At 37.7% G+C, this 25,946-nt stretch overlaps 1 protein-coding gene across 7 annotated transcripts in view; it reads left to right on the top strand.

The window, feature by feature from the left end:
• NUMB (NUMB endocytic adaptor protein) overlaps window positions 1–25,946 on the top strand; it is a 191,448-nt gene that overhangs the window by 123,034 nt on the left and 42,468 nt on the right. For all 7 annotated transcript variants that reach the window (XM_044232046.1, XM_044232051.1, XM_044232049.1 and 4 more), the window contains one exon: window positions 24,905–24,979. In XM_044232046.1, the coding sequence (XP_044087981.1) occupies window positions 24,905–24,979 (75 nt within the window). The remainder of the gene's footprint in view (window positions 1–24,904; window positions 24,980–25,946) is intronic.

Genomic DNA, 25,946 nt, shown 5'->3' with positions numbered 1-25,946 from the left:
GGTTAAAGCCTCTGCCTTCGGCTCAGGTCATGATCCCAGGGTCCTGGAATCAAGCCCCGCATCGGGCTCTCTGCTCAGTGGGGAGCCTGCTTCCTTCTCTCTCTCTGCCTGCTTCTCTGCCTACTTGTGATCTCCATCTGTCCAAAAAACAAAACAAAACAAAACTTTAAAGATAAATAAAATAAAATACACAAATTTTCCCACAGTCTGTCCATAACTCAGCATTTTCCTAATCACTGAGCTTTGTCTACTTAATTCATTTGCTGTTCTTCTATTATAGGAATAATAAACTTAAATATTTTAATTTAAAATTTTGGTTATGATATTAAAATATTTAAAAACCCCTCATACATAAATACTAACATGTTCTCTACTATCTCCCCAACCTCATCCCAAAGAGCAGGCTCATTCTGATTGTACAAGTTGAGTATTGTAGAAGTGGGTACTCTTACACATTATTGATTACTTAGAGTATAAGTTACAACCTCTTAGGACAATATGAAAATATCAATTAAAATTTTATTTAATTTGGGGCACCTGGGTGGCTCAGTTGGTTGGACTGCCTTCAGCTCAGGTCATGATCCTGGAGTCCGAGGATCGAGTCCCGCATGAGGCTCCCAGCTCCATGGGGAGTCTGCTTCTCTCTCTGACCTTCTCCTCGCTCACATTCTCTCTCACTGTCTCTCTCTCAAATAAATAAAATCTTTAAAAAAAATTTTTTAATTTAATTTTTAAAACTTGGGGCTTACATTTTGTTTTAAAGATCTATTTATTTATTTGTTGGAGAGAGAGAAATAGTGAGCATGAGTGGGGGGTTGGGGGGTGGAGGGAGGTGCCAGGCAGAGGGAGAAGCGGGCTCCCCAGAGAGCAAGGAGCCTGATGTGAGACTCCATCCAGGGTCCTGGGATCATGACGTGAGCTAAAGGCAGATGCTTAACCCACTGAAGCACCCAGGTGTCTCTCAGTTAAAATTTTAAATGCACTTTTCATTTGATCAGAAATTTACATTTAAGAACTACATTTAGGGGGACTTGGGTGGCTCAGTCAGTTAAGCATCTGATCTGCTGATCTCAGATCTGATCTCCTAATCTGAACTGCTGATCTCAGCTCAGGTCTTAACTTGAGGGTCATGACTTCAAGTCCTGCGCTGGAATCCATGCTAGGCATGGAGCTTACTTAAAAAAAAAGAAAAGAAAGAAAGGAAAAAGGGACTTATATTTAAGGGGCCCCTGGCGGGTTCAGTCAGAAGAGTGTGTGACTCTTGCGGGTTGTGAGTTCAAGCCCTACATTGGGTATGGAGATTAATTTTTAAAAAATAATAATAAACTTTGAAAAATAGTAGGAGGCAAACCATAAGAGATTCTTAATTATAGAAAATTGTAGAGAACAAACTGAGGGTTGATGGAGGGGAGTTGTGCCTGGGGAGGTGGGCTAAATGGGTGATGGGGATTAAGGAGGGCACTTGTAATGAGCTCTGGGTATTATATATCAGTGATGAATCACTAATTCTGTTCCTGAAATCAGTATTACACTATATGTTAACTAACTGGAATTTTTTTTTTAAGATTTTATTTATTTATTTGTCATAGAGAAAGAAGCGAGAGCAAGCATAGGCAGACAGAGTGGCAGGCAGAGGCAGAGGGAGAAGCAGGCTCCCTTCCAAGCTAGGAGCCCGATGTAGCACTCGATCCCAGGACGCTGGGATCATGACGTGAGCTGAAGGCAGCCGCTTAACCAACTGAGCCACCCAGGCGTCCCAGCTAACTAGAATTTAAATAAAAACTTGAGACAAACAAAAAAGAATTAACATTTAAGTACATTCATAGATATACTGGCGCAAGTGTTTGTTTGATAGCAAAAATCTGGGGCGCCTGAGTGGCTCAGTCATTAAGCATCTGCCTTTGGCTCAGGTCATGGTCCTGGGGTCCTGGAAGGCAGCTATGCTCACCACTATACCACCAACGCCCGCTGGTCCTGGGGTCCTGGGATTGAGCCCCACATCCGGGCTCTCTGCTCAGGGGGCGGCCTGCTTTTTCTTCTCCCATTCCTCCTCTCTCACTGTCTCTCTCTCTGTGTCAAATAAATAAAGTCTTTAAAAAATATGATAGCAAAAATCTGGAAACAAGTTAAATGCCCATCTTTCTGGGATTCGCTTAAGAAATTAGGACATCCAGGGCAGCCCTCTCAGGTCCCTTCCCTCGTTGGGAGCTTTATACTGTATCACTCCATAAACTTTGTACTATTGCTCAGGGAAAAAAAAGAAAGAAATTATGACATCCATTAAGTGGAATTCTTTGCTACTTTTAAAAAAGGAACAAGGTATACCTATATTCATACATTTGGTAAAATTTTTTGAATATCTGCTATGTGCTGGGCATATGCTAAGTGGTAAACAAAATGACAGTTCTTGCTCTTGTAGAGTTTATAGTCTCCCCATGGGAGTACAGACTTAAATTAGATATTTGCTTTAATAATACATGGTTTTAGGGGCACCTGAGTGGCTCAGTGGGTTAAGCCTCTGCCTTTGGCTCGAGTCATGGTCTCAGGGTCCTGGGATCGAGCCCCGAATCGGGCTCTCTGCTCATCAGGGAGCCTGCTTCCTCCTCTCTCTCTGCCTGCTGCTCTGCCTACTTGTGATCTCTCTCTCTCTGTCAAATAAATTTTAAAAATATTTTTTAAAAAATAATATATGATTTTAGACTGAGATAAATGCTTTTTAAAAAGGCAAGGCTGTAGTTTAAGAAGTTTATGAAAGGAACCTGGAAAGAAGTAGGGTGTGGCCTAACAGGCCATGTTAAGGATTTGGAACTTTAATAGGAAGCTACTACGTGGTGTGTGGGTTTTTTTTTTAATTATTTATTTTATTGTGGTAAAATATACAACATAAAATTTACCATTTTAACCATTTCTGTGTGTACTGTACAGTAATATTAATGACATTCATATTGTTGTGCAGTCATCAACACCATCCATCTCCAGAACTTTCCATCTTCCCAAACTGGGACTCTGGGTGTAGTGTCATTTGGAGGTAGTCCATGGTGGATGTGAAGAGTTTGGTGAGAGATTATTACAGGGATCCAAAGGAGAGATTATGTTTTACTCTGAACTAGGGTGATAACTGTGGAGAAGAAAAGAAATGAAGTAAATTGAGAGATAATTAAGAGATAAAGCCCACAAGAATTGGAAATGGACTGAATGGTGTTAAGGATGACACCTAGTTTCTTGTCCCAAACTGATAGAGGTGATGATCATTGACATAGGACACATTGAAAAAATATTTTGTGATATGCTCACATAGAAAGATAATTTTAATGTATTATTAGGTCATAAAGGTAAGGCATAGGGCAATGTATATAATATGATTCTGTTTATAGTTGAAAAGCAAGGAAAAGCAGATATATAGATAACTGCTTATATATGTAAGAAATATCTGTAAGAAGACACAAGTAAATCTGAATTATAGAATGGGAATGAAGGATTGGGGATCTTTTTATTTTTCAATGTATATCTTTTGGAACTAGTGATATTTCTCATGACCACCTATCATATTTGTAATAAATAAGCATATATGTATGTTTTTAAAACCTCATTCACAGGATTCTGAAAGGCTGGTATTATAGTATTGAAATAATTGAAGTAAAGTTAATTGAAGCACTTTCAATTGGCTGTGAAATATACAGCTTTTAAGTATTTTGTTTTTAAAGATTTTATTTATTTTGACAAGAAGAGAGTACAAGTGGAGGTGGGGAGAAGCAGGCTCCCTGTAGAACTTGATTCTAGGACCCTGGGATCATGAGCTGAGCTGAAGGCAGACATTTTAACTGACTGAGCCACCCAGGCACCCCAGCTTTTAAGTATTTTGTGTGAGACAAATAAGATTCAATATCATTCAGTGTTGCAGTCATTTATCATAATAAACAGTTGATGGGATGTACTTTAGAGATAAAAATGTAAGATGTGAGATTTACATGTTATGTAGGCAGGGGAGCTTATTTAGGGTGTTTTTTGTATAGTCTTCTCCAAATGCCCTCTTGAAAGCCTTTCTACAAGACATTCATCCTCTCTGCTATGTTGTGGCTCCCCATCCTTTATCTGCCCTTCCTTCCCACCCCACATGCATATACAGGTGACACATGGTTGGATAGGAGAATCAGAACCTGAAATTATTTTTGGTAGCCTAAAAATAGATAAATTTCCTCACTCAAATATAGCTGGGCAAATAATGTCTTATCTGTTCTTGCCTTAGGGACCACTGAATTCTGAACCTAATGAGTTGGCATAAAAAGTTATCTAAGTAGACAGCTAGGAGGGTGGCGGTGGGCATGCTCACTGGGGAAGAACATGTTTGAGAGTAGAGAAGATGAATTCCTTTTGAAGTTCCAGTGAGATGTGTGCATGCAGATCCCCACTCACCACAAACACCATGAGTTTTGATTTTGAGATTACAAATAAATTCTAGTAAGTAGGTATGTCTGCAAATATGGGATCCTTAAATAATGAGGGTTGATTATGTATAACTTATCACTGAAGTCATGAGTAAGTGAGATTGCCAAGAGCAAGTAAGAGGATGGGAGGGCCTAGGACAAACGTAGAAGGGATAGGCAGTGAAATGTGTATCTTCAAAGGAGAACAAGAATGAGACGTCTCAGAAGGCAAGGTTTCAAGGAAAGAAAAAGTGGTCAAATGCTATGAAGAGATCAAGGAAGAAATGAAACTTCATTAGATTAAAAATCTGAAAGTCTTGGTGACTTTGATGATAGCACTTACGGGGAGTCATGAGGATGGAATCTAGATTGAGGAGTGAATGGGTGCAAAATAAAGAGGAAGATGACAAATCTAGAGATTACAAATTCAGGAAGTTTGTCTGACAAGGTTGTATGAGTGTGGGAAGGAGTGGAAGGGAAGTATTACAAAGCTCACAAAAAAACTTTTGGTGGGGGCACCTGGGTGGCTCTGACTAAACACATGGAAGTGTGCTGGTAGGTACAAATAGGGTAGACCAAATGGAGAACTGAGCACATGAATGCTAGAATTGCATGTGTTTACCTCCTGGACTAACACTGCTGATTAAATGTTCTGCCAAGTTCTTCTGGGGCCCAGTGTTTTTTAAAAGATAAGGATTGCCATTGTGCTAGAAGTTACAAGAGATAGTATTTTAATAACGGATTTTGTGGGGGTTGACCATTAGAACAGTAACACCAAGCAATTCTTGGACATCAGCAGAGTGTTGGAGAATTCAACCTAATTGTGACACTGTCTTACCTGCAGATAGCATCAGATTCCTCAGTTTTAGGGTTCAGGCCTATAACACTTTCCCCTTGCCCCCCACCCCATACTTCAGATACCAGTCACAAGGCCCAGATTGTTTGTTACCTATGTTTCAGAATAATGGTGACAGATTAGAGATCCATTGATCTCCTTAGGTTTAATTAATTTGCTAGAGCCAGCTCACAGAACTCAGGGGGAACACTTAATATTTAACAATTTATGAAAGGACATGATAAAGTGTATGAATCAGTGGTGAGATAAAGAGATACACAGGGGGACCCCTGGGTGGCTCAGTCAGTTAAGCATCTGCCTTCTGCTCAGGTCATGAACCCAGGGTCCTGGGATTGAGTCCTGCCTTGGGCTCCCTGCTTCTCCCTCTTGCTGCTTCTCCTTCTGCCTGGTGCTCCCCCTGCTTGTGTTCTCTCTGTAACAAATAAGTAAATAAAACCTTTTTTAAAAAGAGAGAGAAATACATAGGATGAAGTCCTGAACAAAGTTGCTTCTGCCCTCATGGAGCTTGGGGCCTGGTTTGGTGGCACGTGGAAGTGTTCTGATTTCCCAAGTAGGTAAGCTCTTCAAAAAGAAAGGCCCAAAACTATCTTTTGGAGGCATCTTTACATAGTCATAATTGACTAAATCATTGACTGAATCTTCAGTCCCTCTTCTCTCTCCAGAGGTTGGGAGATGGGACTGGCAGATCCAAGCCCCCCCCCCCGCTTTTTTTTTTTAGATTTTATTTATTTGACAGACAAAGATCACAAGTAGGCGGAGAAGCAGGCTCCTCACAGAGCAGAGAGCCCGATGTAGGGCAATCCCAGGACTTTGGGATCAGGACCCAAACTGAAGGCAAAGGCTTTAACCCACTGAGCCACACAGGAGCCCACCCCTTTAATCACTGCTTGGTCCTCCAGGCAACCAGCTGCCTCCCTTAAATGCTTTCCCAAAGTTGCTCCTTTACATAACAAAAGACACTTACCACTTATAATATTCAGGAAATTCCAAGGATTGGGGGAACTGCCAGTCAGAAACTGGACAAAGAGCAAATATATATGGGAAATATATTGTGGTGCTCTGAATGACCAAATCTGTATTTCTTTCAGATCACAGTATCACACAGGCTTTTCTTATTTTGCATGTAACCAAATAGCCATGGTACAGAAAGTAGAGCTCTTGCTATTTCAGTTTTTCTAATAGCATAGGTCCTAATCCACTGGTTTACCTACCATATAACAAGTAGCATTTGTAATTTCAGAAATTTGGGGTGCACAGTGTTAATCCCAAATGAAAAGTTGCTAACTGTACTTTATCAAGAAAACACAAATACACAGAATAAAAAGTAAAATGGGAAAATACAGATACTAATGGAATTTTTTAAATTAAGATTCTATGCAAATAAACTTGAAAATACGGATAAAAATGGTAATACCCTTGGGTTATGTAAATGGCCAAAACCGCCTCCCCCCACAAAACTAAAAATATAAAGAAGACTAATTCGTATAGTAGAAATACTGTAATATGTAAAAGAATTATCTGCGTCCTTTTTCCACCTCCCACCCCTAACATATGAAGTGAACTATTAATTTAACCCTAACCCTAATTGTGTGTATATATATGTAAAATGGAGTTAGAGTTAAATCTAAATAATGACAAGTTTTTAATCCATTCTAAGTGTCTAGTAGCACATTCAGATGTCATACAAGAAGCAGAATATCCTCTATGCATACAACCTATGAGTAATTTTCCAAGTTATTGTTACCAGAAATGCCTCCATATTTCTTAAACACTCCCCTTTGAGAAACCACTGATATAGGGCCTTACAGATTATTTTAAGGACTTTGGCTTTTATTTAGAGTGAAATGGGAAACCATTGGAGAATTTTGAGCAGGGGAATGACTTTATGTAAATTTTTTTTTTTTAATTTTTTAAAGACTCTATTTATTCACTTGACAGACAGAGATCATAAGTAGGCAGAGAAGCAGGCGGGGTGGGGGGGAGGAAGCATGCTTCCCGCTGAGCAGAGAGCCCAATGTGGGGCTTGATCCCAGGACCCTCAGATCATGACCCAAGCCAAAGGCAGAAGCTTTAACTCACTGAGCCACCCAGGCGCCCCTATAAATATATTTTTAAATGATTACTCTGATTCTTGTGCTGAGAATCAGCTGTAGAGAAGAGCAAGGGTAGAAGCAGTGAGATCAGTTAAGTGGCTGTTGTGAAAATCTAGACATGGAAGATGTGATGATTTCCATCAGGGTAATGGTAGTAGAAGTGGTAAGAAGGGGTCAGATTCTGGATGTATTTTGTAGATAGAGCTGATAGTATTTATTGATGGATTAAATTGTGAATGTCAATCAAGAGAGAGAAGTCAAGCATAGTGCAAAGATTTTTGATCTGAGTGGTTGGCAGGGTAGACTTGCCATATAATATTTTGGGGAAGACTGTTGGTAGTAGAGTAGATTCGTGAATGAAGGATAATACCGAGCATTTAATTTTGATTCTCTTATAAATGGTAACTTTTTAAAATTTCATTTTCTGCTTATTGCTGATTCACATATGACATTATATTAGTTTCAAGTGTACAACATAATGATTTGGTATTTGTATATATTAAAAAATGATACAATTGACTTTTTTTATTTTTAATTTTTACAGTTGACTTTTGTATGTTAAAATTGTATCTAGTTTCCTTGCTAAACTCACTTATTCTAGTAATTTATTTGTATATTCTTTTGGGTTTTCTACTAATACAGTTATATAATCTATGAATAATTATTGTTATATTTCTTACATTCTAATGTAAGAAAAAGTTCAGTGATTTGCACTTTATACTTTTATGTATATATGTATGTATGTCCCTTCATTGCATTGGTCAGAGACTGATGTTTATAACTTTGGGTAGAATTGGTGATAAAAACAATTCTTGCCTTATTCTCAGTCTTACTACAGTTTATCAGATTAAACAAGTTCCCTTCTGTCCTTGTTTTTAAAATTATTAAAATTATGAATGGAAACTAAATTTTGAGATGATTGCATAAATTTTATCTTTAATTCTGTTAGTTGGTAAATTATACTTGTGATTTTTTGAATAGTCAGCTAACCTTACATTCCTAGAATAAATTCAACTCATTATAGACAGATACTGATCAAGTTGAGTTTATTTAGTATATTTCTAGGTTCTCTTTGGTAATATTTTGTTCAGAAATTTCACATCTATGCTTTTGAATCAGAATGGACTGTAATTTTGCTTTCTCATTTTGTCTCTGTTAGATTTTGTGTTAATAGAACTGGGGCTGGATTACAGTTTTAGCAAGACTCTGTCTACTTCTGGTTTACTTCTGGTATGGGGACGTTCTTTTCGTGTGTTTAAGCTGAGATACACTTTAGTGTTCACTGGAATCTATTCCTCTGGTTGGTCCGGAATTCTAATTCTTCACTCTTCAGCAAATTGAAAATGCCAAAAATTCATTCTTTTTAACATGTTTATCTGTTTCCTGTAATTCTTGTGAGTTGGTTTTTAGACACCTGATCAGATTTAATTTATTAAGCATTGCAGAATGGTGATACTTTAACTCTGTCATTCTTTCTTCACTTATCAGCTGTAATATTTCTATAAAGCAAAATCCCCATATCTACTGCTTGGTTAGCAGTGGTACAGTTTAACAAGAAAGTTAGGGTAATTTCATTTATGAAGGAAATATTGAGCCATAAGCAACATTACCAAAATGGTTGACTGTTCATTTGATCAACTTTTTTTTTTTTTAAGAATAACATTGTTAAGGTATGTAAGACCAGTCAACTATAAACCATTACTTAAATAGGAGAGTTGCAGAAGTAATGTGAGATAGTAAAAAGAAGATAGATAGTTGAAAGAAGAAAGATACAGGAGTGAAAAGATGAAAGGTCTATTCCTGGCTCTGTTAATTTACTGGTTACGTGACCTTGTGCAAATCACTTAACTTTTTTGACACCAGTGCCATATTTGAAAGGTGAAGGTTTTGAGTCTCCTTAAGTTCTTTTCTAACTTTAAACTCCTGTGATTAGATTTAATACATATACTTAGGTCAGGTGACTCGTTCAATGTAATCGTACTCGAAATTTATACATAAAAGTAATCTGTTATAATTTGACTTAATTACTCCTCTTTAATTAAAGAACCCAAACACATTTTGATATCATGTTCTACACATCTGCATCCTGTATGTGCAATATAATACAGGTTATGTATATCTGATAATATGCCTTACACCTTATAAATTGATTATGATGTCATTTTTTTGCCCATGTTGGGAACTGTTGACTCTATGTTCTCTCACATCAGAGCTGTGCATTCCTTCTCATGGCCTACATTACCAAAACAAGGGGGGAAGTCTACTTTTTAAATAATTTTTTCAAGAAAAGGAAAAATGACTTAATTCATCCAAGAATGAAATTCCACACACTAATTTTTCTAAAGTGCATTTTTGTGAATGAAAGTCCCTTACTCAGAGGGAGTTTGGAAAAGACATACAGACAAAAGAAGTCTTGGTGTCAAATATTTTAGCCATTAAAGCATAAATCAGCTGCAATTCTTCAGTGAGATAATGTCTCAGAGGAGAAAAGAGACCTCTTTAATAATGTTTATTTGAGGGGCATCTGGGTGGCTCAGTGGCAGAGAAGCCTCTGCCTTCGGCTCAGGTCATGATCCCAGGGTCCTGGGATCGAGCCCCGCATCGGGCTCTCTGCTCAGCAGGGAGCCTGCTTCCTCCTCTCTCTCTGCCTGCCTCTCTGCCTACTTGTGATCTCTGTCTGTCAAATAAATAAATAAAATCTTTTAAGAAAAAATAATAATGTTTATTTGAGTGGGCATGTTTTTCTCATCATCTAGGAAGGCACAGCACTGATTTCCATCTCCACATTCCCAAAATAGATTATGCAGTCTATATAGGAGGTATTTTTGTTCTGTCTTTTCCATTAAGTCTCCCCCACCTTTTTTTTTTGTTGGCATAAATACCCCTAAGTGACCAGTTGAATTGATCAGAATGATGGAATAAAATCCCTTGTAAACACTTTGAAACCTATATTCATATCTCAGCAACTAAAGGTAACTCTGAGACCCTAAAACCCTACTTTCTTATTTTATTATTTATTTATTTATTTGAGAGAGACAGCACAAGCATGAGGGGCAGAAGGAGAGGGAGAGAGAATGTCAAGCAGACTCCACCCAGAGCATGGAGCCTGATGTTTTAACATTTATTCTGAAGGTCTGGATTCATAAAAATCAGAGCATTAGAACTGAGAACCCATTGTAGAACCAGAACCTTCAGTGGGATTTATAATCAGTGAAATAGAGAACTAGAAGAAAAAGCAAAAAACAAAACAAAACAAAAACCAAAAACAAAAATTTAAAAAAAGAGAAAAATAGAAGGTTGCCTCTGCTCACACCCTGGGTGAAAAAGAGGCGTCTCCCACCAAAAATTGAAACCGTTGATCTGAACTTTATATGCTATAACCTGCATGGTGTAAGAATCCTCATATTAATATACAGTAGGTCTTAGGCTACAAATATATCTGTGGTACCTTTTAGAAGCAAATGTAAAACCACTGTACAATCCAGAAGGCATGATTTTTTCCCAGAAAAGTTGAGCTTCAGTAAAGATGAATTTACAATTTAAAAAAGAAAGTTATAAATCATATGTGGAAGTGATCAGCAGTTATAATAAGGATTATACAATAAAGGATAAGAAGATTAGCACTGTAAGAACTTGAATTAATAGACTATAGAGGACACTGTAAAATATGTATATGTAAAATCATTAACTAATTCAAACCATAAGGCAAAAATAAGACAGTGGAAAAGAAGGAATAGATAGATCTAACAAAGAATCAAATCTAAGCTTCTGAAAATGAAAAATACTGTTATATGATTGAATTTAGTGGGTAGATTCAGTAATAGATTAGACTTGTTGAAAAGAGAGTTGGTAGACTGGAGATAGATTTGATGAAGTTACCGGGAGTACAGCACAAGGTGAGAAAGAGAAGATCCGAAAAAGAGATGAGGAAGCCTTTGAACAAATTAAAAAGGCCCATAGTATTAACAGGCCTAATGAGAGCTCCAGGAGGAGAGAGGAAGAGGATTTCATTTAAATCAATACCTAGGAATAAACCTAACCAGAGAGATGAAAGACCAGTACTCTGAAAACTATAAAACACTGATGAAAGAAATTGAAGACAATACAAGGAAATGGAAAGACATTTCATGCTTATGGGCTGGAAGAACAAATATTGTTAAAATGTCTTTAGTACCCAAACATTCTATCATTTAATGCAATCTCTATCAAAATACCAACAGCATTTTTCACAGAGCTAGAACAAACAGTCCTGAAATTTATATGAAACCACAGTAGACCCCAAATACCCAAGGTAATATTAAAAAAGAAAAACAAAGTTGGAGGCCTCACAATTCCAAACTTCAAGTTATATTACAAAGCTGCAGTAATCAAAACAGTATGATGCTGGCATAAAAATAGATCATAGATCAATGGAACAGAATAGAAAACCCAGAAACGAACCCATAGCTATATAGTCAATTAGCTATATAGTCAATAGCTATATAGTCAATCTTCAACAAAGCAGGAAAGAATATCCAATGGGGAAAAGCCAGTCTCTTCAACAAATGGTGTTGAGTAAACTGGACAGCAACATGCAAAAGAATGAAACTAGACCACTTTCTTATACCATATACAAAAATAAATTCAAAATGCATTAAAGACCTAAATGTGAGACCTGAAACCATAAAACTCCAGAAGAGAACACAGGTGGTAACGTCTTTGAAATTGGTCATAGCAAATTCTTTCTAGGTAGGTCTCCTGAGGCAAAGGAAACAAAAACAAAATGAACTACTGGACTACATCAAAATAAAAACCTTTTGCGCAACAAAGGAAACAGTCAACAAAACTAAAAGGCAACCTATAGAATGGGAGAAGATATTTGCAAAAGACATATCTGACAAAGGGTTAGTATTCAAAATCTAAAAAGAACTTAAAGGGGCGCCTGGAAACCTCTGCCTTGGGCTTGGGTCATGATCTCAAGGTCCTGGGATCAAGCCCCACATCGGGCTCTCTGCTCAGCAGAGAGCCTGCTTCCCCTCTTGCTCTCTGCCTATTTGTGATCCTTCTCTCTGTGCCAAATAAATAAAATCTAAAAAAAAAACAAAAACAAAAAAAACCTTAAACTCAAAACCCAAGAAACAAATTATCTAATTAAAAAATGGGCAGTAGACATGAGTGGACATTTTTCCAAAGAAGACATACAGATGGCTAACAGACACATGAAAAGCTGACTAGCATAACTTATTATCAGGGAAATGCACATCAAATTCAAACTACAGTGTTACCTCACACCTGCCAGAACGGTTAAAATCAACAACACAAAAAATGACGGGTATTGGCAAAGTTGCAGAGATAAGGGAACCCTCTTGCAGGGTTGGTGGGAATGTAAATAGATGTAGTTTACATCTGGAAAACAGTATGGAGGTTCCTCAGAAAGTTAAAAATAGAATTACCCTGTGATCCAGCAATTGCACTACTAAATATTTACCAAAAGAAAACAGAAATACAAACTCAGAGGCATATATGCACCCTGATGTTTATAGCAGCATTATCTACAATATTCAGATTATGGAAGCAGTCCAAGTATCCATCGATTGATGAGTTGTTAAAGAAGATGTGGTATGTATATACGATGGAATATTACTCAGTCATAAAAAATAATGAAATCTTGCCATTTTCAATAACGAGGAGCTAGAGAGTATAATGCTAAATGAAACAAGTAAAGAAAGACAAATGCCATATAATTCCACTTAAATGTGGAATCTAAAGAAGCAAAGGGAAAAAAGAGGCAAACTAAGAAACAAACTCTTAACTATACAGAACAAACAGATGGTTATCTGAGGAGAGGTGGGTGGGAGATGGGCTAAATGGGTGATGGGGATCAAGGAATGCATTTCTTGTGATGAGCAGTGGGTGATGTATAGAAGTGTTGCATCACTATATTGTACAACTGAAAGTGATATGACATTACTAACGAATTTAAATAAAAACTTAAAAAATAAAATATAAATAGGTAAAATGAAAAGAAATGAGCAAAGGATGTAAATTGATATTTCCCCAAAGAAGATACACAATTGGCCAATTAGCATGTGAAAAGATAGATTAGAAGGATACAAATAAAAAACACAAGATAATTACTTTACACCTGTTAAGAGGATGGTATAATTTAGAAAGAGAAAGAAAATAAAGTGCTGGTGAGCATGTGGGGAAATTGAAACCCTCATGCATTTTGATGGGAATGTTAAATAGTGCAATGCTATAGAATATACTTGCTAATCTAGAAAGAAATGTACAAGAATGTATTTGAAGTCTACCGTAAAACTTCAGAGACAAAAGACTTGAATAAATACTGTAAATGGAATAGGTCAGTATTATCAATTTTTCTCAGCTAGTGAACTTAAGGCAATCTTAATTAAAACACCAAGGGTTTGGGGCACCTGAGTGGCTCAGTTGGTTAAGTGTCTTCCTTTGGCTCATGTCATGATCCCAGGGTTCTGGGATTGAGCCCTGAGTCAGGCTCCCTGCTCAGCGAGGAGTCTGCTTCTCCGTATCCCTCTGTCCTTCCATCCCACTTGTGTGCCCTTGCTTGCTCTCTCTCAAATAAATAAAATCTCAAAAACACCAAGGGTGTTTTAGACAGGAATTGAACAGAATTATTCCAATGTTGATATCAAAGATTAAAGACAGGAAATAACCAAGAAAATGCTATGGGAGAAAAATTAAAGAAAGTGATCATGACAAAACATATTAAAACTTTATTTATTTATATTAATTATTTTATTAACATATAATGTATTATTTGTTTCAGGGGTACAGGTCTGTGATTCATCAGTCTTACACAATTCATAGCACTCACCATAGCACATACCCTCCCCAATGTCCATCATGCAGCCCCCCCATCCCTCCTCCCCCCCACCCATTCTAGCAACCCTTAGTTTGTTTCCTGAGATTAAGAGTCTCTTATGGTTTCTCTCCTCTCTGGTTTTATCTTCCCCTCCCTTCCCCTATGATCCTCTTTCTTGTTTCTCAGATGCCTCATATCAGTGAGATCATTATGATAATTGTTTCTCTCTGATTGACTTACTTCACTTAGTTTAATACCCTTTAGTTCCATCCACATCGTTGGAAATTGCAAGATTTCATTTTTTGATGGCTGCATAATATTCCATTGTTATATACCCACATCTTCTTGATTCATTCATCTCTTGATAGACATTTAGGCCTTTCCATAATTTGGCTATTGTGGACATTGCTGCTCTAAACATTTGGGTGCATGTGCCTCTTCGGATAACTACATTTGTATCTTTGGGGTAAATACCCAGTAGTGCGATTCTGGGTCATAGGGTAGCTCTATTTTCAACTTTTTAAGGAACCTCTATACTGTTTACCAGAGTGGCTGCACCAGCTTGCATTCCCACCAACAGTGTAGGAGGGCTCCCCTTGTCTCTGCGTCCTGCCAACATCTGTCGTTTCCTGACTTGTTAATTTTAGCCATTCTGACTGGTGTGAGGTCCTGTCTCATTGTGGTTTTGATTTATATTTCCCTGATGCTGAGTGATGTGGAGCACTTTTTCATGTGTCTGTTGGCTATCTGGATGTCTTCTTTGCAGAAATGTCTGTTCATGTCCTCTGCCCATTTCTTGATTGGATTATTTGTTCTTTGGGTGTTGAGTTTGAGAAGTTCTTTATAGATTTTGGTTACTAGGCCTTTATCTGATAATGTCATTTGTGAATATCTTCTCCCATTCTGTCGGTTGTCTTTTGGTTTTGTTGACTGTTTCCTTTGCTGTGCAAAAGCTTTTGATCTTGACGAAGTCCCAATAGTTTATTTTTGCCCTTGCTTCCCTTGCCTTTGGTGATGTTTCTAGGAAGAAATTGCTATGGGTTTGGGCGCCTGGGTGGCTCAGTGGGTTAAGCCGCTGCCTTCGGCTCGGGTCATGATCTCAGGGTCTGGGATCGAGTCCCGCATCGGGCTCTCTGCTCAGCGGGGAGCCTGCTTCCTCCTCTCTCTCTCTGCCTGCCTCTCTGCCTATTTGTGTTCTCTCTCTGTCAAATAAATGGATAAAATCTTTAAAAAAAAAAAAAAAAAAGATTGAAGAGGTTGCTGCCTGTGTTCTCCCCAAGGATTTTGATGGATTCCTGTCTCACATTGAGGTCTTTCATCCATTTTGTGCTATTTTTGTGTATGATGTAAGGAAATGGTCGTTTCATTCATCAGCATGTGGCCGTCCAATTTTCCCAAAACCATTTGCTGAAGAGACTTTTTTCCATTGGACATTCTTTCCTGCTTTGTTGAAGATTAGTTGGCCATACAGTTGAGGGTCTATTTCTGGGCTCTCTATTCTGTTCCATTGATCTGTTTCTGTTTTTGTGCCAGTACCATACTGTTTTAATGATTATAGCTTTGTAATAGAGCTTTAAGTCCGGAATTGTGATGCTACCAGATTTGGTTTTCTTTTTCAACATTCCTCTGGCTATTCAGGGTCTTTTCTGGTTCCATACAAATTTTAGGATTATTTGTTCCATTTTTTGGAAAAAAGTTGATGGTATTTTGATAGGGATTGCATTAAATGTATAGATTGCTCTAGGTAGCATAGACCTTTTCACAATATTTATTCTTCCAGTCCATCAGCATGGAACGTTTTTCCATTTTTTGTGTCTTCCTCAATTTCTTTTGAATATTCTGTAGTTGGCTGAGTACAGATTCTTTGCCTCTTTGGTTAGATTTATTCCTATTTGGGGAGCAGTTGTAAATAGGATCAAATCCTTAATTTCTCTTTCTTCCATCTTGTTTTTGGTGTATAGAAATGCAACTGATTTCTGTGCTTTGATTTTATATCATGACACTTTACTAAATTCCTGAATGAGTTCTAGCAATTTTGGGGTGAAGTCTTTTGGGTTTTCCACATAAAATATCATATTATCTACAGAGAGTTTGATTTTTTTTCTTTGCCAATTCGGATGCTTTTTATTTTGTTGTTGTTGTTGTCTGATTGCTGAAGTTAGGACTTTTAGTACTGTGTTGAATAGCAGTGGTGATAGTGGACATCCCTGCTGAGTTCCTGACCCAGGGTTGAAAAGCTCTCAGTTTTTCCCCATTGAGAATGATATTTGTAGGTTTTTCATAGATGACTTTTATGATGTATGTAGCCTGTCTGCCTACACTGTGAAGAGTTTTGATCAAGAAAGGATGCTGTACTTTGTCAAGTGCTTTTTCTGCATCTATTGAGAGTATCATATGGTTGTTATTTCTTTTATTAATGTATTGTGTCACATTGATTAATTTGTAGAGATTGAACCAACCTTGCAGCCCAGGAATAAATCCCACTTGCTCATGGTGAATAATCCTTTTAATATACTGTTGAATCCTGTTGGCTAGTTTTCTGGTGAGAATTTTTACATCCATGTTCATCAGGGATAGTGGTCTGTAATTCTCCTGTTTGATGGGGTCTTTGTGTGGTTTGGGGATCAAGGTTATGCTGGCCTCATAAAATGAGTTTGGAAAGTTTTCCTTCCATTTCTATTTTTTGGAAGAGTTTCAGGAAAATGGGTATTAATTCTTCCTTAAATGTTTGGTAGAATTCCCCTGGGAAGCCATCTGGCCGTGGGTTTTTGTTTGTTGGGAGATTTTTGATTACTGCTTCAATTTCCTTACTGGTTATGGGTCTGCTCAGGTTTTCTGTTTCTTCCTGGTTCAGTTTTGGTAGTTTATGCGTCTCTAGGAATTCATCCATTTCTTCCAGGTTGTCAGATTTGCTGGCATATAGTACCTCATAATATGTTCTTATAATTGTTTGTATTTCTTTGGTATTGGTTGTGATCTCTCCTCTTTCATGATTTTATTAATTTGGGTCCTTTCTCTTTTCTTTTTGATAAGTCTGGTCAAGGGTTTATCAGTCTTACTCATTCTTTCAAGGAACCACCTCCTGCTTTGGTTGATCTGTTCAACTGTTCTTTTGGTTTCTGTTTCATTGATTTCAGCTCTGATCTTTATTATTTCTTTTATGCTGGGTTTAGACTTTCTTTGCTGTTCTTTTCTAACTCCTTTGGTTATAGGGTTAGGTTGTGTACTTGGGACTTTTCTTGTTTCTTGAGAAAGGCTTGTATTGCTATATACTTTCCTCTTCAGACCACCTTTGCTGTATCTCAAAGGTTTTGAGCAGTTGTGTTTTCATTTTTATTTGTTTCCATGAATTTTTAAAATTCTTCTTTAATTTCCTGGTTGACCCATTCATTCTTTAGTAGGATGCTCTTTAGCCTCCATGTATTTGAGTTCTTTTCAACTTTTGTCTTGTGATTGAATTCTAGTTTCAAAGCATTGTGCTCCGAAATGTGCAGGGAATGATACCATTCTTTTGGTACCAGTTGAGACCTGATTTGTGTCCCAGGATGTGATCTATTCTGGAGAATGTTCCATGTGCACTAGAGAAGAATGTTTATTATGTTGGTTTGTGATGCAATGTTCTGAATAGATCTGTGAAGTCCATCTGATCCAGTGTGTCATTTAAAGCGTGTATTCCCTTGTTGATCTTTTGCTTCGATGATCTGCCCATTTCAATGAGGGGCATGTTTAAGCCCCCTACTATTATTGTATTATTGTGGATGTGTTTCTTTGATTTTGTCATTAATTGGCTTATATACTTGGCTGCTCCCATGTTAGGGGCATAACTATTTAAAATTGTTAGATCTCGGGGCGCCTGGGTGGCTCAGTGGGTTAAGCCACCACCTTCAGCTCAGGTCATGATCTCAGGGTCCTGGGATTGAGTCCCACATCAGGCTCTCTGCTCTGCGGGAAGCCTGCTTCCCTCTCTCTCTCTGCCTGCCTCTCTGTCTACTTGTGATCTCTCTCTGTCAAATAAATAAATTTAAAAATCTTTAAAAAAAATAAAATAAAATGTAATAAAATTGTTAGATCATCTTGTTGGATAGACCATTTAAGTAGGATATAGGGTCCTTCCTCCTCTCTTGTTACAGTCTTTGGTTTAAAATCTAATTTGTCTGATAAGGATTGCCACCCCAGCTTTCTTTTGCTGTCCATTAGCATCTAAAAGGTTTTCCACCCCCTCACTTTAAACCCAGAGGTGTCTTTGGGTCTAAAGTGAGTCTCTTGCAGACAACATATTGATGAGTCTTGTTTTTTTTCTAACTTGATACCCTGTATCTTTTGATTGGGGCATTTAGCCCATTTACATTCGGGGTGGGGGGTAACTGTTGAAAGATACCACTTTAGTGCTATTATATTGCCTGTAAGGTGACTGTTACTGTATATTGTCTCTGTTCCTTTCTGGTCTGTTACTTTTAGGCTCTCTCTTTGCTTAGAGGACCCCTTTCAGTATTTCCTGTAGGGCTGGTGTTGGCAAATTTTTTTTAGTTTTTGTTTGTCCTAGAAGATTTTTATTTCTGCTTCTATTTTCAATGACAGACTAGCTGGATATAGTATTCTTGGCTGCATATTTTTCTCATTTAGTGCTCTGAACATATCCCAGTCCTTTCTGGCCTGCCAGGTCTCTGATAGGTCTGTTGCTAATCTAATATTTCTGTTGTTGTAGGTTACAGACCTCTTGTTCCCCGAGCTGCTTTCAGGATTTTCTCTTTATCTCTGAGATAAATTTTACTATTAAATGACAGGGTGTTGACCTATTTTTATTGATTTTGAAGGGGGTTCTCTGTGCCTCCTGGATTTTGATGCCTGGTTCCTTCCCCAAATTAGGGAAGTTCTCTGCTATAATTTGCTCCAATATACCTTCTGCCTCTCTCTCTCTCTTTCTTCTGCTTCTGGGATCCCAATTATTCTAATGTTGTTTTGTCTTATGGTATCACTTATCTCTTAAATTCTCCCCTTATGATCCAGTAGTTTGTTTCTCTTTTTCTCAGCTTCTTTATTGTCCATCATTTGGTCTGCTGTATCACTGATTCTCTTCTGCCTCATTTATCCCAGCAGTTAGAGTCTCTGTTTTTTTAATTGCACCTCATTGACAGCCTTTTTTATTTCAACTTGGTTAGATTTTAGTTCTTTAATTTCTCCAAAAAGGGATTCTCTAATATCTTCTGTTCTTTTATTCAAGCCGTGCTAGTATCTTTATAATAATCATCATTCTGAACACTAGTTCCAACATCTTACTAATGTCCATGTTGATTAGGTTCCTGGCAGTCAGTACTGCCACTTGTTCTTTTTTTTTTCTTTTTTTTTTTTGAGGTGAGTCTTTCCCTTTTGTCATTTTGCCCAGAGAAGAATAGATGAATGAGAGAACAAAATGCTGAAAAGGTAACAATGACCCCAGATAAACACACACTAACCAAATCAGAAGAGACCCAAAATTGGGGGGAAAATATAGGGAGGGGGGAAATATATGTATATATATGAATGATCAGGGTGGTGAACAGAATAGAGCCATACTCTAGATTTTAGTTGTATTTTGGTCTGTTAGGAGAAACTCCCTCCCAAAATTTTAAAGAAGGAAAATCATACACACACACACACACACACACACGAATAAGGGTAAATACAATGAATGGATGAACTATGACTATAAATATGAAAATTTAAAAATATTTTTTAAAAGGAATTGATAAGTTGGTTGAAAAAAGAAAAAAATTTTAAGAAAAGAAGAATGTGATCAGGCAGAAAACTAGAACAAACCATACACTAGATTTAGGGTATATTTTGGTCTGTTAGAAGAAACTGTATTCCGGGGTGCCTGGATGGCTCAGTGGGTTAAGCCTCTGCCTTTTGCTCAGGTCATGATCTCAGGGTCCTGGGATCAAGCCCCACATCAGGCTCTCTGCTCAGCAGGGAACCTGCTTCCCTCTCCCCCTCTGCCTGCTTCTCTGCCTACTTGTGATCTCTCTCTCTATCAAATAAATAATTTTTTTAAAAAATCTTAAAAAAAAACACAACTGTATCCCAAAATTTTAAAGAAAGAAAAACTTATATATACACAAAAAATAAGGTTAAATACAATGAAGGGGTAGAATATGACTATGAAAATGAAAATTAAAAAAGATTTTTAAAAAGGAATTAATAAGATGTTGGTTGAAAAACAAAAGAAGAAAAAAAATTTTAATTTTTTTATTCACATATAATGTATTATTAGCCCCAGGGGTACAGGTCTCTGAATTGCCGGGTTTACATACTTCACAGCACTCACCATTATAGCACATATTTTGCCTAATAAATTTTTTTTTCTAAATAGAAAAAGAAAAAAAAAGAAAATTCAAAAAATTAATTTTGAAAGACTAAAGAATCATGGGGGAAAAGCCAAAAATTCTGTTTTTGTGTTATATTCTCCTAGCACTGGAGTTTTGTGTTCTCATTGATCAGTAAACTTGGTCATGGCTGGATGTTCTTGCTGATCTTCCAAGGGTTAGGCCTGGAAGAAATAGCCCCTGGACATTCTCAAATGTCTGCCTGAGGTAGAATTGCACCACCCTTGCCAGGGGCCAGGCTAAGTAATCTGCTCAAGTTCCGGTTTGCTCTTGGTAGCTTTTGTTTTCTGAAAGCTTTGCTAATAACTTGGGAGGATGGGAATGAAAATGGCGGCCTCCCAGTATCCAGCCCCAGAGGAGCTGAGAGCTTGGGCCCTGCTTTCAGTGAGACCTTAGAAAAAGCAGTCAATCCCTCCAGTTTCCCTGGTCTCCGGCTGACTCTATGCTCATCTGTACTGTGACCGAGCATTTCTGTCCCTGGCACACAACCCCATTTGGAATGTCCAAACCCAGCAGATTCCTGCAGTGTACTCCCATGCTGCTCCTCTAGGAGAAGAAAGGGGAGTCTCCCCGGATCTGTTGCTTGTTGGGTCCTTGATCGAAGAGTAGTGGCCTAGTTGTGCTGTGGATCATGATTTATGAAAACCCCAAACTGAGAGCCCACTCCTCAACTCCGTCTTTGCAGCCAGCTTCCCTGCTCCAAAACCTGAGAGCTCTGCCACACTCAGGTACCCCCTGTCTTTCCGTTGCCCCAAGGGACCTGAGACCCCCACTGTCCCAGTGAGGATTCCACTCCCCATTTAGCCTCTGGAGTGATGTTCGTTCTGTGGGGCAGACTTCTAAAAGTTCTGATTTTGTGCTCTGCCACTCACTTTCCAGGAGCTGGCTGATGGAGACTCCTCCTTCCCCCAGCCACCATGGTCTATCTTCCCGTATATTACCTAGGATTCACTACTCTACATGTCCTGTCTTCCAGAAAGTAGTTGCTTTTCTGTTTGTAGAATTGCTGCTATTCTTTGATCTCCTGTTGAGTTTGTAGGTGTTCAGAATGGTTTGATAACTAGTTGAATTCCTGGGACCAGACAAAATTTAGATCTCCTACTCCTCTGCCATCTTGCTCCTCCCCCATATTAAAAGATTCTAAAACTATAATAAGTCAAAATGGGAGTAACAGTAAAACAAAATAGAATGTCTAGCATAATGTAACTTTTAATAATATGTATTTGGCATTTCAAGTAAGTGATTAAGGATAGAGTAAAATACAAAACAACAGGGCGCTTGGGTGGCTCAGTGGGTTAAAGCTGCTGCCTTCGGCTCGGGTCATGATCCCGGGGTCCTGGGATCGAGCCCCACATCGGGCTCTCTGCTCAGCAGGGAGCCTGCTTCTTCCTCTCTCTCTGCCTGCCTCTCTGCCTACTTGTGATCTCTGCCTATCAAATAAATAAATAAAATCTTTAAAAAAAATACAAAACAACAGACTATAAGAATTTAACAGTATATAAAACAAGTTGCTAAGAATGAGATGTCAGAATTTCTTAAGCTGTCAGAACAGTGGTGCAGGTTTTACCATTTTCCACTGCTTTATTTTCCTTACTTGTTGGACCAGGAAATTAAGAATATATTTTTGGTATTTGAAAAAGGCCAGATATCAACAAAACATAAAGAAATCCTTTTCAGAGCTTAATTCATCCAGAGAGGTATTGAAACATCCATTCATCATTGTCTTCTAAGCTGAAAAATAGAGCTTTCCAGAATTCGAGTGTAGAGATGCCTGAGTGTCTCAGTCGGTTAAGTGTCTGTCTTTGGCTTAGGTCATGATCCTAAAGTCCTGGGATCAAGTCCCACATCAGCCTCCTTGCTCAGCGGGGAGCCTGCTTCTCCCTCTGCCTGCTGTTTCTTCAGCTTGTGCTCTCTCTCTCTCTCTGAGAAGTAAATAAATAAAATCCTAAATAATAATAATAATAATTTTAGTGTGATATTCCTGTCACTGTAGCATCTGACTGTTGAGAACCAGCCTTCAGTGAGGGAGTACTCTGTTATTTCTTGAGTGTGAAATCAATCTGAAAATCTAGAACTAGTTGACAGAACTACCAAACACTTGACATTTCTGATAGCCTATAATTTTGAGTTCGTATTTTTCTAATTTAATAGGAAAAAGATAAGCAAAGATACTAAGTATGGAATCTGTGTTAAAGCTATCTTGTAGTGAGCCAGATGGAGGTACACTGATGAAAATGTGCTGTCAGCATCCTTTCTTATTGATATGAAACATTATTATTTTTAATGTAGTAGTTTAGAAACTTTCTAAAATTTGAGGTTCTTATGTATACTCGGTATCCATAATGGATTCAGTGGTATTGAATTTGAGAAAACATTACTTTACCACTGTATATCATCTGTAAAACCAAAGAATGTAACTAAATGTGGATCTAGATAGAAAGTGTAAAATTTGTACCCAAATTCATTGCATTTGAGAATCCAAAATAGAGTATGTAAATATTTATCTTATTGGATTTCATGTTATTCAGATTTGCCCTAAAGAGATTATATTCTTTCAACTTAGAACTATATATATAGTACATTATTTGATTCACTAAAAAGTGAGCATTCTTCCTGTTTATATAATATTCATTCAGAATTACAGCTCTTACAATTCTTTAGATATTTTGGTCTTAGTTTATGATCTTTATGATTGATTCCTCAAGTATTTTATTACCTGAAGTCGAGTACTTTCCTAAATTTATTTTAATTCATGGGTTTTATGCGCTTAGTATTGGAAAGATTTGAGTAAAAGTTAAAGATTCCATGTATGCATTTTAAGAGTGTTCCGGGTCAGGCCACTTGGGTTTGAGTTTTCACTAGCTGAATGACCTTGGGCAAGTTACTTAAACTCTATGTGCCTGTGTTTCCTGGGGCTCTAGTTATTCTACTCTCCCATAAGTTCGCACAATTTCACATCCACGCAGGGCCAAATGATGGGAGATATACAGGGAGGGGAAAGAAGCAGAAAGGGCATTGGTTCATCCTCCTGGAATCACAATTTCACTATACCAAGAGTTTTCTCCTCTCAGGCTCTTGCAGGTTTCCACTGCTACCACCAGCTCAGGATAGCTTTGGGAGCTGGGGTGTGAGAAGAAAAATAAGAGATAAGTAAAAGGGAGAGAGATTCCTATACTCTCTCTGAAGATAAGGCATTTCCTTATTTGATCCTTGAGCCACAGCTAGAGTACTTTTTCTAGAGTTCTTTCTTTGCAACAGCACGCAGTTTTGGATTTCTGGCTGTATTAAGTCCAAGTTGGAAGTATCAGAAAGGGGAAGGGGGAAAATGCAGCAGGAGAGTGGGAGGTAAACTCCTTGCCAGTTCAGAAATACCTTGGTTCCTGGTATTCTTCTCAGACAACTTTTCTGCTCTTTACAAAAGGGACTTGAAATATGTTCTGTTCAGGTTTTATGGTTTCATTCAATGGGTGGGACAGGGAAGATTGAGTCTACTCAGTTGTACCCAGAACCAGATCACATTTCCTTTTTAAAAGAGAGCGTTTTGGTAATGTTTTCACCATCCTGTCTTTATCTTTCCCAAGGCTATTCCCATACAAAGGTACAATTTGAATTGCATTACTCTCTTGGGAAAAAAAAATAAACTTGATTATCTCTCCATTGACTCTAGAATTAAGTAGAGACTCATTCCAGCATTCAGATTCCCCAGCTGTACATATCTCAAATCCTAGCCAAACAGGAGTACTTGCTGATAGATAGTTACGCTATTCCACACTTAATAACTTTTCTTAAATTCTTTCTACCTAAAATGGTTCCCCAGCCTTTCAGTTTTTTCCTCTTCAAATTCTACACATCTTTTAAAGCTTTAAATGTATTGTCTTGTTAAAATTTGTCTTTTTAGTTCTCTGCCCTGCTCTTACGTGCTCCCCATAAAAGGATATATGATCTCTTCAGCCTTTGAATAACTCATTTTTATTTGTGTCTTTTTTTGGTATGTGTGTATATATATTTACATATGTATACATTTTGTTTTAGGATTATTTTTGTGTTCAGAGGTACAGTAACTGTGTCTAACACAGGCTGTTGTTACCTTCAGATCCAATAAATTTAGGTAACGTTTAGTGCCTACCATTACTTTTTCACTTCTCTATAACAATTTTTTGAGACATTTATTCTGAATTTCATTCATATGAGGACACTGAGGGTAAGTAAAGTAGCATCTTAACTCTTATACAGTGGCAATTTCTTGAGTGCAGAAATTTTAATATTCAGTTTTCTTCCAACTAATACCTACCATATAGTAGCTACTCAATATGCATAGCAATAACCCTTTTTTCTTCTTTCTGCAGTACCTTGGCCATGTAGAAGTTGATGAGTCAAGAGGAATGCACATCTGTGAAGATGCTGTAAAAAGATTAAAAGCTGTATGTATTCGATGGTTTCCACTGTTGATCTATATAGTGAAATATTTTCTTAAGAGATTTTGTTCAGTAAATTTTAGTGATTCGGTATCCAGTAAGACTAGTGTTTCTCTTTAGGCAAAAATGTGGGCTCTAGTTAAAAGCATCTCATGCTATCTGTGCAAAGGCGTAAATTATAAAGACCAACTTCATCGGTTTAGGCCAGACATTATCCAAAATGTACTTTGGATTCAGAACCCATGTGAAACAAGTGGTATGAAATCTTAAGGTGAATAATGTTCTGAAACCAAGAGAAAACTGTTACAGTTAGTGTCTTAACCTAACTGTGATAACTGGGTTATAAATTGCTGATGTTAAATTTACTCTAAGAAACAGTGGAAGGTAGAGTTATTTGTGATGATGGCTAGTGAGGCTTACAGTTGGGGCAGGACTTATTATCTTGACTACTACTCTCCAGATTCCTTCTGTACACCCCTCTAACATAAGCAGTGTATTTCCCCTGCCTTTTTCACAAAGTTCAGCATACTTGAAATGGAGAGTCCTTTTCCAGGAAGAATAATATTTTCTTTGCCTCTTATACCTTAAAATAAATCCCAGGCACATCCTTGTATATTTAATAAAAGGAGAGAATGGATTCAGAGTTCACAAAGGTTCACATAGAAGTGTTAATATCATATTTTAGATAGGTTTGAAATGTCTCATAAACTCTGACAATCCTCTTCACAACCTTCCTTCTCTCCAATGTGTGGCCTTTTTCCAAACTCTTCGCTGTGAAAGCTTTAACCATTACTTCTGCATGCCCTTGCCCCAGACAGCATAAATACTTGTTTGCTTTGGGTTTGCTGGTATGGTAGGCTGCCACAAGTTTGGCTACTAATGAGTGCTTTTTTTTTCCCCCTCAATTTGCTTATCAAAACCTTTCTGCTTGGTTTATTTTATATGACCTCTCATCCGTAATCCCTCATTATAA

This window comes from Neovison vison, chromosome 13 (assembly GCF_020171115.1).
Source record: "Neovison vison isolate M4711 chromosome 13, ASM_NN_V1, whole genome shotgun sequence".
In the NCBI taxonomy this organism is placed as follows: Eukaryota; Metazoa; Chordata; class Mammalia; order Carnivora; family Mustelidae; genus Neogale; species Neogale vison.
This window is presented reverse-complemented; position numbering and strand designations above follow the sequence as displayed.